This window comes from Alligator sinensis, unplaced genomic scaffold (assembly GCF_000455745.1).
Source record: "Alligator sinensis unplaced genomic scaffold, ASM45574v1 scaffold8_1, whole genome shotgun sequence".
Lineage (NCBI taxonomy): Eukaryota > Metazoa > Chordata > Crocodylia > Alligatoridae > Alligator > Alligator sinensis.
The window spans coordinates 638423-651769 of NW_005842568.1; the positions used below are offsets into that span (position 1 = coordinate 638423).

The 13347-nt window shown below is 46.0% G+C and overlaps 1 protein-coding gene across 14 annotated transcripts in view; it reads left to right on the plus strand.

Annotated features, from left to right (window-relative positions):
• DTNB (dystrobrevin beta) overlaps positions 1-13347 on the plus strand; it is a 299067-nt gene that overhangs the window by 111136 nt on the left and 174584 nt on the right. For all 14 annotated transcript variants that reach the window (XR_003096007.1, XR_003096008.1, XR_003096009.1 and 11 more), the window contains one exon: positions 3286-3410. Coding sequence is in view for 11 of the 14 variants with exons in the window: in XM_025214126.1 (XP_025069911.1) it covers positions 3286-3410 (125 nt within the window). In the remaining 3 variants the exon portion in view is untranslated. The remainder of the gene's footprint in view (positions 1-3285; positions 3411-13347) is intronic.

A 13347-nucleotide genomic window follows, 5' to 3' on the forward strand; every position in this document is an offset into this window, starting at 1 on the left:
GTTGCTGCAGCATGGGGAAAACATTGACTGCCAGCATGCGAGTGGGAAACCCATATGCCATAGGGAAGTGGAATCGAAGATTTGACCAACAATGCTCAACTGCTAAGTGCCAGTAGATGTAAAGCAAAGTCTTGGCATTTTGTGTTCATTAGCTACACTTCTGACTCTTTTCTTTTTCTTTTTTTCTTTTTTTTTAATTAAAGAACAGCAGTTGTAATGTGATAGCATTTGAGTTCACGAGGGGACCATTAGCTTATCTCTTCTGACCTCCTGCCTACCACAGGCCATTATATTTCAGTTTTTTCTCACAACAAAATGGCAGTTCATAATTATCATGAGCAGCTATTACTTACAATATCTCTGTATCCAGTTCTCTAGATAAAAATATTCACTTTATGTGGCAACAAAACCGCCTCAAAATGGTGCAGTAAGCAACACAAATAAACAAGAGGCCATAACTGCTGTGGAGATTGTAGTGCTAAAAGCAGGCACAGGGTAGCTCTGCAGCTCAGGCTGCAGGATAGTGTAAAGATATCTGAGTAAATGAGCTAGCTCAGGGAGGAGAAGCCACCGAGCTGGAGGAGCACAGAGATAACTTACCTACTTCTGGCCCCTGGGCAAAGGGTTGGCACCTTGCACGCAGTTCGGGTGTTCCTGGGGACGGTGATGCAGGCTGCAGAGGAAATACACCCGCAGCAGCTGGGCACGAGGGAAAGACCTAGCCAAAAACACAGCACCGTGACAGTAAACGGGAGACGGGGTCTTGGGCCGGGGTGTCATCAGTGCTTTTGTAACGAGCAGGAGGAAAGCATGGAGCAGAGACTACCAGACCCGGGAAAGAAAAGCATGGTTGCAGACCGTAAGGCAGCAGGTTTGGCAGAAAGGGTGGTTAGAGGGCACAGAGTTGGTGGGTGCAGATGGATGTAACAATAGTTTCAGCAAAATTTGATAGGGATATAAGCTGCTGAAGTGTCGTGGTTGGGTCTGCCTGCATCTGCAGTGAACAAATATGGCAAAAAATGTCGACGCTTTAACTCTTGCATTCAAGGTTAAAACTAGAGGCTGTAAACAGATGCCTCATTTGAGGCAGTCCCGATTGTCCTGGATCAGCACACGTAGCCCTTCCAAGCTGCATTGCTGCCCTCGGCTAGCAGCGAGACGCAGCCTGACAGGCATGTTCCTGAGATGACTGGCAATTAGCTCGAATGACCGGCAGCTAACTAAGAGGGACACAGCGCTGTCTGGGGGAAAAGTGTTGGTGTATTTTATCTTGCATACTTCCCTGGTGCTTGAAGTGGGTCAGTGGTGCTCAGCCTATCCAGTCCCATAGGCTGGGTGAGTGGTGAGGGGCTGGGTGCATGGGGGCAGGCCAGGGGCCAGAAGCTCGTCTGGCTGGGCCACGCACCTGAGCTACCGCACCTGCCCTGATCCCTGGCTCTGCAGCCGGATTGGCTGTCGCACGTGCCGCTCGCCCCGTGTAAGCACACCTGCAGGCCGTCACGCAGCCTCGCTCTGTCTGCCCAGCCTCTCATTCACGGCTCTCCTCTTGTCCTGGCTCCTGGGACTGCTCTGACCCCGGTCTTGAATCGTTCCTGAACCTCAGCGCTGGCTCTGCTCTCTCTGGTTTCCCCGGCATCCCCGCTTGGCTTGGCGTCCTCGGCCCTGGATCTTCCTTGGAACTCGGCACTGGTTCTCTGACCCCGGCACCTGACCTTGGCTCACGTCTCGGGTTGTCCCTTGCATCTCCCGTCAGGTCTGGGAACCTCGGCCCCCCAGGTCACCCTAGTCGCCTACTGCAGGCCCGGCTGCCTACGTTCCAGCTGAACCCTCATGCATGTGATTTGCGTGGGGTTGGTCCGTGGACCTGATCCAGCTTGCAGGGTCAGTCCACAGGTGTGATCTGGGGTGCTGGCCGGACCCCATGCTCCAGGTGTGGCTCCAGGTCTGGCTGCTGCACTGTATGCCAGCCCCTCCCCAGGTGCTGGACCTGGCCAGGGCATGACCCAGTCTGCCAGCACACAAGGCCATGCCATCTCTACTGCTGCGTTCCTCACGGGTCCAGGGCTTTGACAGTGGGGGAGCAGTGGGGGAGTGATTAATATTGCTACCGCTCCCCCTCCACCAGACTTCCAGACCTATGGGGAGCCCTATGGGCGGGACGATGTGGCTCTGGGCTGCATTTGGCCCACGGGCCAAAGATTGAGGACCAATCGACTAGTACATGTGTAGGCTCCTGAAGCAAAAGGCTGTCTTCCAGGAGACATCTGCACTCGCTGGCTTACTTCAAGTACCTGTGAAATATGCCGGATAAAATGTGCTGACAGTTTTTCCCTGAGACCTGGCTGCATGCGCCCGTAAGTTAATTGTGGCTCGTTTAACTTCATTGTGGTTCATTCCAGCGATAAGCCTGTCAAGCCGTGTGCTCTCCCTGGTCGCCCACTGGCAGAGGAACAGCAACGCGGCTTGCAAGGGCTTGTGTTGTAGGCTCTTGGTGCGCGTGCATTTAATGGCATGGTGCAAGCTGATCTCCAGTCCCAATAATCATGCCTCCTGCCATGCATGCATACTTGATGCTAGCAGATCACAGCCTTTTCCTCTGATGGACTGAGCTTCCACTGCTTTGGTACATTCACTTTTCTTTTGTTTACTAAAATTTGCCGAGTGGAACTGGTGACCTCGTTATTTTAATCTATTTGCATTGTGGAGAGTTTACCTGCATGTATACTTTTCAGGAAAAAATCATATTAATTTTTATCCTGCATTACTATCCATCTCCAGTCTGTACTAGCGAAAGCTTTCCAACTGCTAAGGAATCCTTAAGGATTTATTTCCTTCCTCTTCTGCTTAAGTAGAACCTGCTCAGTTCTGGTGGGAGCGGTTGGCAAGTCATAATGAAGCAGTGCATTGAATTTCAACAGGGCAGCTCCAAAAAGCCACTAAAATAGCTGAAATCCCATAACAGGCCGTGGTGATCTTTTGCTGTGAACTCTGATAGAAAGGTCAGGAATCAAATTTTGGATATTGCTTAAAGTTGGAAGGCTATCACCGTCAAGATCCCATCTTAAAGAGAACATGGAGATTAATTCAGTTGAGGGCCCTTTCCACACGATTGGTATTATATGACGTGCATGAAGTATTAACTTTGTACTAATCCGCTAGCCACAGTATAATTTAAACAACGATGTTCCGTATTTTTAATGCTGCCCATTTTTCACTTCTGTGTTCTCTCATTCCACAGATCGCCAGTTTGAAATGTTCAATTTATTGTTGTATTTTTTTAAACAGAAATCACCTGCAAAGAAGCTGAGCCATGCAATTAGTAAATCTTTTGGTTGCGTACCAACTAGAGAGCCGCCGCATCCTGTCTTTCCTGAACAGCCAGAGAAGCCACTTGATCTTGCTCATATAGTGTGAGTAGCCATTTGTATGCCTGTTCTGTTTCATCAAGCTTAAAACTACACGCATGATGCCACACAAGATGTATGTGGATATGTTTGATTACTGTACTTGGCTTCTTCAGTATCATTTAGATTTACCACTGATTGTTTAACTTCTGTTTTTTATCATGGAGAAAGGGCCCAGCCTTGCAGGGTACTACGCAGCTTCAGCTCCCACTCAGCTCGAATGGGAATTGAACCTATTCTGCATCTTGTTCGCTCTGATCTCAACTTCTATGGATTTTGCCATAGATTAAACAATATAAACAAAGCAATGTCTTTTATAGGTTGTATCTTCTTCTGCATTCATATTTTATGGAATGGTTTTAAGATACCATTACTGGTCCACCTGAACTTCATGTATAACTCTCTATGGCTTTCTAGGAGTCTTGGATTTATAAGTTATTCATTTGTTTGTCTCCAGCTGGTACGCCATGTTTTCCTGCTCAGTAGTGTTATTTGTTCAGGTTCACTGTGGCCTTTTGTGAAGCTGGCAGAAGGGTTATAACAAAGAGCCATTGTGGCACTGATGCATTTGGACAGATCAGTGATCAGTCTGATATTTCTACTTCTTATACTCATTAGTTTTGGGCATCAAAATTTAGAACCCAAATTCTGGCATCTTGTATGTGTAATAAACAAAACCTCCAAGAAGACAATCAGTAACTACCACACTGCTTTCTAAAACCCCTTTTTTTCATATCAGCAAAAACTAAACAAATAGCTTGGAGAAGAATAAGGGGAGAAAGGTAAAATGAGGGGCTATAATTTAAATAAACTCACTAGTTTTGTGCGCTGGTTCCAATAAGGATACCAACATTGCAGTTTCAGGACAGAATTAAGCTGGTATGCTTCCTGTTCTCATGTGTCATGTTTGGGATCTACCTAAGTTGCAACGAGCAAAAGGGATTTTCGTGGGCTGCTCACAGCACACAGAGCCATTTTCACTATGAGCCTGTCCCTTGCTGCTGATTGGCCAAGAGGGTCCCTGTGGCCCCACCCTTTGCCACTTATTGACGGCCAAGAGTGCTGTCCATCATGTGGCCCCACCCCTTGCACCCCTCTCAACCAATCTGGGGGGAGGAGGAGGTTGCCATCTTGGCGGCTGCTCCCCTTCGTGCCAGCAGCCCCCCCGCCCCATGCCGACTGGCTGCAGGCTGGGCCGCACCAGCCATGAGGACTGCTGGCTCCCACTGTGGAGCCAGCATTTTATTTTTAGGAAGTCTTTCTTATTTTTGATTTTTGCAGATTTTACAGACAATGCCCAATTTTGCAGTTTCCACAAAATAGCAAGGTCCCTAGTAGGTCTCTAGTCATCGTCACAAGGAGCACTCTCTGGAGGGGCTTTCTCTATTTTCTACATTGAGAACTAGGCTATCAGAGTTTTAATGTCGTTCAGTCCTTGATTATATTAATGCATGCCCCTTACCCTTTTGTAACGTCTTGTGATTTTGATTGACTGGCCTTTTATCATCCCCTTTTAACAGTTTTGGCAGCCATTGAGGAAGAGCTGAAGTGTATGTAGCCTGTCAAAATACAGACTATGGAAAGGTGAGAGTAGTCCAGTAGCGAAGGTGATCATAGCATAGTGAAATGCCAATGTGTTGTCATCGTCATAGAAAGAGCACAGAAGATACCGTAGCATGATATTAATAAAAGTAGGAATAGGTAATGGCACAGTAGAGGCATGTAGTCTATCGCTGAACTTCTCGAAAGCTACAGTTTTGAGTTATGCTAATTCTGTCTTGGCCACGTGATTGTTTTTTCAGTGTTTGCATCACTGAACAGTTGTTTGCTTTTACTGTCGTTATTTAATTCCTATGCATCGGGGGTTGTTGGATCTGATTTAATGGAATATAATTGGACTCCTTTTCCCTGTAAAATTAAAGTCATAAAAAGAAATTTTCTTTTAATGCGACTGTTCATTTCCGAGCTAGGAATGGTTTGTTCTCTTCAGTTAATGACTTGTCATGTTAACAAAACAAGCAGGGTATAAATGGTCTATAAAATTAAAAACGAATAGATAACTATGTGCCCTGGTTGAGGCATGTTAGGAAAAACCAGCTTGAGTTATTGAGCTTTTAAGGCTGGATTTGCTGCAGTGGGGATGCTGCCCAGTCTGATGGCAAGCAGGACTTTCTTCGTTGTTTATTTTTTCCTGTGACTCCAAGATCATCAGTAATCAAAATTTGCATTTCATTCTTTGGGTTCTTTGGGTTTCCTTCATTCTGATTGATGCATACAAGTTTTTAACCAGAGAAAATCAGGATAACTTCATTTGAAAAGGGCGAGCCTTATTCCATGGCTGTATGTGCGTATAATGTCAGATGAGGGCGGTTCTAGTGAAGTCAGGGTGACTGTTTGTATGACTAAAAGCTGACGGTTCTGATCCCGAAACTACAAGAGGAAGAAGTTTTATCTCATGCACGGATTAACAAGTACACTGAATCGCTTCATTTAACTGCTAGGAGATGTTACTTCAGTAATGGGTCAAGTGAATGTGTGCCAAGAAGAACAGCAATGGTCAGATTTCCCTTTCTTTAAATGTTGACACAGTCACCATTGAATCTCTCTGCCTCCAGCCAGGCCCTGCGGTCTAGTCCCCAAAACCGCTGTTCCAGTAGTACCCTGCCAGTCAGATGGTTTATTATGCTGCAGAACAGCACAAATGGAAACCCTCGCACCAAGGCTGGGCTATGTGTGTTTTAGCTGAAATTCAAATGAATATTTCAGAGATGCTTCCAAACCATTTTAGTTTCATTTTAGGAGGATTTTCAAATCACTGCCACTATCTGTTAAAATGATTTCTCGGCCACTTCAAAGGTTATTTCACTGGGTCTGGTTTTGCTCATGACAACCCAGTGGTGATATTTAATATTGAGCTCTAATTCAGATTAGTTTGTTTCCATTTAAAGAATAATATAATCTTCAGAGTCACTTAGTGAACTTTTGTGCATGTTGCACATCTTCTCTTCACACCTTCATCCTCTTGTATAGTTTGCATTTTGGGAAAATCCAAAGTAGTCCTGTACAAAAGACTCCCTGTGCTGGGAGTCAGAGGACCTGTGGATTCAGTTTCCAGCTTTCTTCCATCTGCCGTGCAGTTTTGAGCGAGTCATCTCTCAGCTTTTTGCCGCTTTCCATTTTTGTCCTTTTGATTTTTGCCTTTTTAGATTGCAGCTTTTCAGGGCAGTAGTTGTCTGTTACTACGTCTGAACAGTTTCTAGTACAACGAGGGCTCTTTATATGGTGTTGCAATAATAAAAACAGTGCATTCAAGTAAGAGAGCTAAAAAGTACTTATCTTCCATATTTCTTCAGGGGAGTATGATTTTACATTAGGGTGTGAAGACATGTTCTATATCCAGTCCACGTGGATGAGAATGTGCTTTATGGTGAAATACTAGCTTTGAAGGCTGTAAACGCTGTATTCAGGCTCAGACCAAGGCTACGAAAGCTGCAACTTAGGTTGTAGTGACAGCCTGGAGGCGTTTGTGGAGTGATCGTAGGGTCCTTGCCCTCCACACCCACTAAAGAGGACCAGAAGGCTGTAGCAGTGGGATATTAATAAAGGTCAGAGAGACCTGCATGGGGGCCAGATTACAACCCACGCTACGGTTGCACATCTCTCTTCGCCCCCTCATATTACATGGTGAAATGTGATGCCTGGTCCCCCTCCCTAAGAAAAAAAAAAGAGAGGCGGGTCCCCAGAGTGTCAGAGCCAGGAGAAAGACTGCATACGTTGCACCAGAGAGGAGACAGGCTGAGCTCCCGAAGGCCGTAGCACAGATGGCTCTGTTAGAGAAGTTTGGCTGCGGGAATGCAGGCAGCTGGCCTTGCTGCATTAGCTGGTTTGAGACACTCCAGACAGCTTCAGACTTGTCAGCAAGCACACAAGAATATGAGGACCCTATGGCCAGTCCACAGGGCTGTGAGTCTGTAATAGCTCCTAGCGAAATTACCTTATTCAATGAGAATCGTCCCTAGGGGTCTGTTGAAATGGTGCGGCTCTCTACCATTTGAGTGTGCTACCTGTGCCCCGCCCCCGTGGTAGGTCAGCTTCTCTGGTGGTGCCAGGAGAAAGATGAGCATCATACCGTTCTCTTGAAGAAGGGTTGAGGTATCAGTTATGAAGGCAGTTGAGTTCCTAATGAGAAGGCTGAAGTGTTTAATAGCTTTTTTTTACTTCGGCCTTAATAAATAAAGTCAGGGACCAGACGATGAATACAGTTGTCACCAATGATAAGGGAGGTGGCAAACAGCCTAGAGCAGTGGAAGAACAGGTTGATTGTTTAGGGAGGCTGGATGCTTTCAGGTCAGTGGGGCAGACGAGATGCACCCCGGAGTACTGGAGGAGTGGGCTGCAGGGATTTCAGGGACATTGGCTGTCCTCTTTGAGGACTCCTGGAGCTCAGGGGAGTCTTGGGTGACTGGAAAAGAGCAAATATGGTGCCCATCTTTAGGAAGGGTCGGGAGGAGGATCCAAGGGATTACAGATCAGTCAGTCTGATCTTGATACCTGGAAAGATCGCTGAACAGGTCGTCAAGGAATCCTTTGAAGCGTCTGGAGGAGAACCAGATGATCAGGAACAGCCAGCATGGATTATCAAAAGCAAATCATGCCTGGCCATGTTTTTTTTCTTGTATGGCAAAGTGACAAACTCTTGGAATAGTGGAGAGCAGTGGATGTGGTTTATCTTGATTTTGTCAAGGTTTTGAATACTGTCTGCCATGACATTCTCATTAAATAGCTAAAGGAATACAGTACTTCCATCCAGTGTGTAAAGTGGATACATAATTGGTTGGATCGTCGTGTTCAATGAGTAATAATCAATGGCTCAATGTCTAGTTTGGAAGTGGTTTCAATTGGGGCTCCCCAGGGTCTGTCCTGGGTCTGGTATTGCTTAAAACAGCAGTTTTTAACCTTTTTAGATGCAAGAGCTCCCTCAGAAAATGGCATATGCCAGCTCTTAATTATCACTCATTTTTTGACTACAGAAAAATAATAGAGGAATTGTTATGCTTTAAAGAACTCAGAAAGCCCGCAGCAGATCATAATGAACACTGTGAATTCCTATCTGAAATCTGTGGGTTTATCTTGTGAATCATATTAGCCCAAGTGTAAAAAACAAAAAGTTGTGTGGCCCGTGTACCTGGCTGAGAATCACTGGTTTAACATCTTCATCAATAATTTGGATGATGGGATCGAGCATGTGTTTAGCAAATCTGTGGACAACAGCAAGTTGGGTAGAGCTGCCAGCACTCTGGAGGCTGGGGCTAGGAAGCCAAATGAGCTGGATACATTGGAGAAAAGGTCTGAAACCAATCAGATGAAAACCAGCAAAGATAAATGCAAAGTCCTGTGCTGAAGACAGACTAGCTGCATGTACAAATACAGTGTGGGGGATGACTGGGCAGGCTGCGATACTGCCGGGAAGGACCTGGGGCTGACAGTGGACCATAAGCTGAGTATGAGCTGCCAGCGTAGTCTTGATGCAATAAGAGCCTACAGCATCCTGGGTTGTATTGATCTGCAGGAGTGCCACCTGCAAGTCAAGGGCAGTGAATCCATGGCTCTCTCTAGCACTGGTGACACTTCATCTGGAGTATCGCTTCCAGTTTTGGGCCTTGGGAAGTCAGACCGTGTGACAAAAATGATGAGAGGTATGGAAAGCATGACTGACAATGAGGGAAGGCTGGAAGAACTAGAGTTATTTAGCCTGGAGAAGAGCAGGCTGAGGAGGGGTTTGACAACAACTTCAAATACCTGAAGGGCAATTGTAAGGGGGATGGAGATAGACTTCTCTTGTCAGTTGTTGGGGACAGAACTAGGAGCAAAGGCCTTGAACTGCAGCAGAGGAAATTTAGGTTAGAGACGGGAAGAACTGCCTTGCTCTGAAGGTGGTTAATTGAAACCAGCTACTTAGAGGAGCTGTGAAATCTCCATCCTTGGACATCTTCAAGAGCAGTTCAGACAGAGAATTGCCTGGGGTGGTTTAGCCAGGGATGATCCTGACTTGGGCGGGGGCCTGGGCTAGAAGACCTTGTTAGGGCCCTTGCAGCCCCACTTTCCAATGTTCCTGATGCTCATTTCCTAAATACCTTGGGCAGCATCCTACATTACATGTCTTAGGCCTGAATGTCATGTAACTTTTATGATCCTGCTCAATTGCCTGCTGCGTACTGCTTTCACTAAGGTAAGGCGACAGACACCAACTTCTTCTGCAGTCCTCTCCAAAGCAGCGACTGTTTTCCACCTGGAAAGTCAGTCAGTTCACGTTTGATCATACGTACAAGCCCTTTCTGCTGAATTCGTATTCCACAGTTTCAGTATTAGAAAGCCCATACGTTTTTACTTGGAATAGAAATTAAAAGAGCAGCCAGTCTTTCTTTTTTTTAATTTGAGAGGAAAAAAGATCATGTCGTAAAAGGATCGTGTCAGCATGGCTGTTAGGTTGCACGGTTTCCTTGTGTTACAGCTCATTCAGTTCTTTGTCTCTGGTTTCCTATAAGATTTCCATCAGTATGGTTTTGAAATTGTGAGCCGGAGTTCTTGTTCTTTTCAAATATATAAAACATTGCGAAGTGTTTTTTACAGTGCTCTTGTTCTTGTTCGTCTTCTGCCAGAATCCCGGTTTACCGTTTTGGATGCCCCAGTAATTATCTCTGAAGTTGGGAAGCTCAGATCCGTCATTTCAGGATACTTATTACATGACAGCTAGAAGTGCAAAGTGTTATGGATACTGCCCATTTTGATGTTTTGCTGTCCTTGTCTTTGCACTCATGCTTGTTGAACCTCATGAGATTGGTCTTGGCCTAGTCCTCCAGTTTGTCGAGGTCTCTCTGAATCCCAGCCCGGCCCTCCAGCATTTCTACTACTCCCCTCATCTGCAAGATAGCACCAAGCGGGGGGGAGTGTTGCATATGAAGACTCTGGATTTGATCCCACCTCTCCTCCAGGGTGCCAGAGGTCTGAATGCTCCCTGGATGTGATGCTTTCTCTTTCTGTATTCATTCCCATTAGCTCTCCTAGCTTTGTCTCCCCATGCTGAGGCATCACCTGGAGCACTGTGCCCTGTTTTGGGACCCAGCCTTAGAAAAGGATGTGGACAGATTGGAAGAAGTCCAGTGCAGCGCCTGGGAAGGATAATGTATAAGGAAAGGCTGAACGAAGTAGGGTTATTTAGTCTGGAGAAGAGAAGACTGAGGGGGCAGCATTGCTAATACTCTTCAGATACCTGAAGGGCGATGTAAGGGAGATGGAGATCCACGTTTCCCGTCAGCTGCTGGGGCAGGATTAGGAGCACTGGCCTCAGACTGTAGCAGAGGAACTTCCGGTTGGAAATGAGGAGGCGCTTTCAGACGGAGGGTGGTGAAGCCTGGGAACAGGTTACCTGGAGAAACTGGGATCTCCATCCCTGGAAATGTTCAGGAACGGGTTGGGCAGACACACGGCCGGGGTGATTCAGTCAGAGACGGTCCTGGGCTCCAGCTAGACCTTGTAAGGTCTACTGCCCCGTGATCTTATGTTCAGCATCGCTATTCTTACTTATTGGGACCATACCTAAATTCCCTTTAATCTCAACCCTATCGTCGTGTTATTAGTTGCTTTTTCGTTTTTATTCTCTGGAATTGTAAGAGGAGAATGGGAGGCAAGCCGGGGAGATAAGAGGTTGTAATGTTTGGTTATCAATGACATCTTGTGTAGAGAGACAAGAGAGGAAGCAGGAAAATGGACAGGTTTCAGGAGGGAATTAAAGCTGGTAAAGACTCCGGCCGTGAGAGTATGAGATTCAGTCGTGTTGGGGAAGTCGAATCATTCAGCTCTGAGGATGGCAAAACTGAAGGGAGAAAGAGGAAAAATGGTAGTGGAGGAAGGAAAACCGGGTCATGGGATTTTCTGTGGTGACATCCCGCAGTGCCAGAGCACGGCCTGACTTGGGGACCGGTGGTAAACCTCAGCTCGAGTTTGACAGGACAGATGTTGCAGTGAGTGAATGGGAGAAAAGAGTGACGCGTGGGGTGAATCCAGGACACGTCCCTGGACTAAAGGGACGAGAGAGCAGGACTGGGAAGGGCCAAGAGCCGATGAGACGTCTCGGAGAAGGGATGCCATCCCATTACACCAAGCCACCTGAATCCAGCAGGATCCGGTCCACTGTACAAAGTTCAGAGTCCCCTCCTCTGCCATTATTCGGTGTACTGGGATTTGCTGGTCTGAGACAAGCTGGGTCCCCTGTTCCAAAAGCAGCTATCTTTCATTTTGTGCGGTCCTCCGAGGATGCTGCCAGCGGCGCAGATGCGAGGACGTGGCGCGCGTGTGAAGGCGGGTCGTCTCCAGCGCTGCTCTGAACAGGTCGTAAGCACCGGAAACGCTGCTCAGTCTTACCTTCCTCAGCCTGCTCCGGGAGAAAGGCCAGAGTATTGGGCCGTTTTAGTGTTGCTCTGACGTTTCTGGGCTTTTATGAACTGAAAGCATAGCCTTAATTAATCTTGCTTCGATGTAGTCCGCTGGGAATAACAACATTTACGCTTGTTTGTATTAATTATGGGATGGAGAATATTTATTCCAGAAATTAATGATGACTTTAACCTAATGATTAAAGGGGATCGAAAAGCCAAAGAAGGTATGCGCGCAGATTATTAAATTAGCATTTCTGTCTGACAAATGGGAGGCAATGTTCGTAGAATAAGAGACAAGTAAGCAACGGTGAGACTAATTTTCCGCTGAACATGCATCAGTGTTAAATGTTGACAAAGTCCAAGCTTGATGAGAAGTTCGTGTTCATTTTAAAGTCTGCCGCTATGCACGTTTTCTTTTCGCAGAGAACAACCCAGTGCTTTGCAGCAGAAAGAAAATGCGGCTGTGAATAAAAATTTCTATTAAATGTTAATTGTAACCTAATAGTTTTGGAGCAAAATATTACATGAAAAGTTAATGTGAAATCCTAGTCCTGACACAGTGATTTATGAAAAATGGTATCTTTTGTCTGAGTGTTCCTGAACTGGAAAATATCAAAATATTTAATTTTGAGCCAAGTAATTGTATTGATTTTTCTTGTATAAGTAAAGAGGTAAACTGGATCTATTTAAAACCTGCAGAAGAGTTAGGCTCTGCTCTTGTGGTGGAATTGAAGCTAACGAGGCTCCTTTGCTAGCGGAAATTGAACAAGTAATTAGCTAACACAACAAACAAATAATTGGATGTCAATGTGACATTTAATGCCAGACGCTGTAATAAGCTTTGCCAGCCTAGGAATGTGTTTGTGCAGTTAACATACAGCTAACCACGACGTGATTGATGGTTTCAGGTAAATAGTTAGCAAACAGCAGTATACATCACAGGAACGATCCCTTGTCATTCGGACTACCAGCTGCAGCACCCAAAAGAAGCTCGTGCCTGACCCAAGTAGGAGATGATAAAAATGAATCTCATTTCAGGACAAAGCAAGAAAACAAGGGCTAGACTTTTTCAAAAGCTGTGATGGAGGAATCGGGAGCAAGACCTGATGGCAGCGTTGGTACGTGAGAGGGGAGAGGGGGGAGGCAGTTTGTGTGTGATCTTCAGTTATGTTCCTATCAAAGGTGAAAGAACAGAGCAGACTTGGTCTAAACAAAGCTGCTTATTTTTGCCTAACTCTTAACTTGAACCAGAGGCAGATCATGGTGATATCCGTGGTAGTGATACTGTGGGGCAGGATGAAGGGAGATGAGTTAGGTGTGGAGACCCCCGTACATTTCTGAATAGATCCCTCCTGGTGAAAACTGCTTGTTCAGCCTGTTTTACGCTCTTCTTTTTCACAGCACCTGAGTTCTTTCTTACAAGAGTCAACATCCATCATTCAACTAGTAAAATCACTTTCCCCCCGCTGCTTTAGGATATTCAATTCCTTTTTCAATATGCTTTCCCT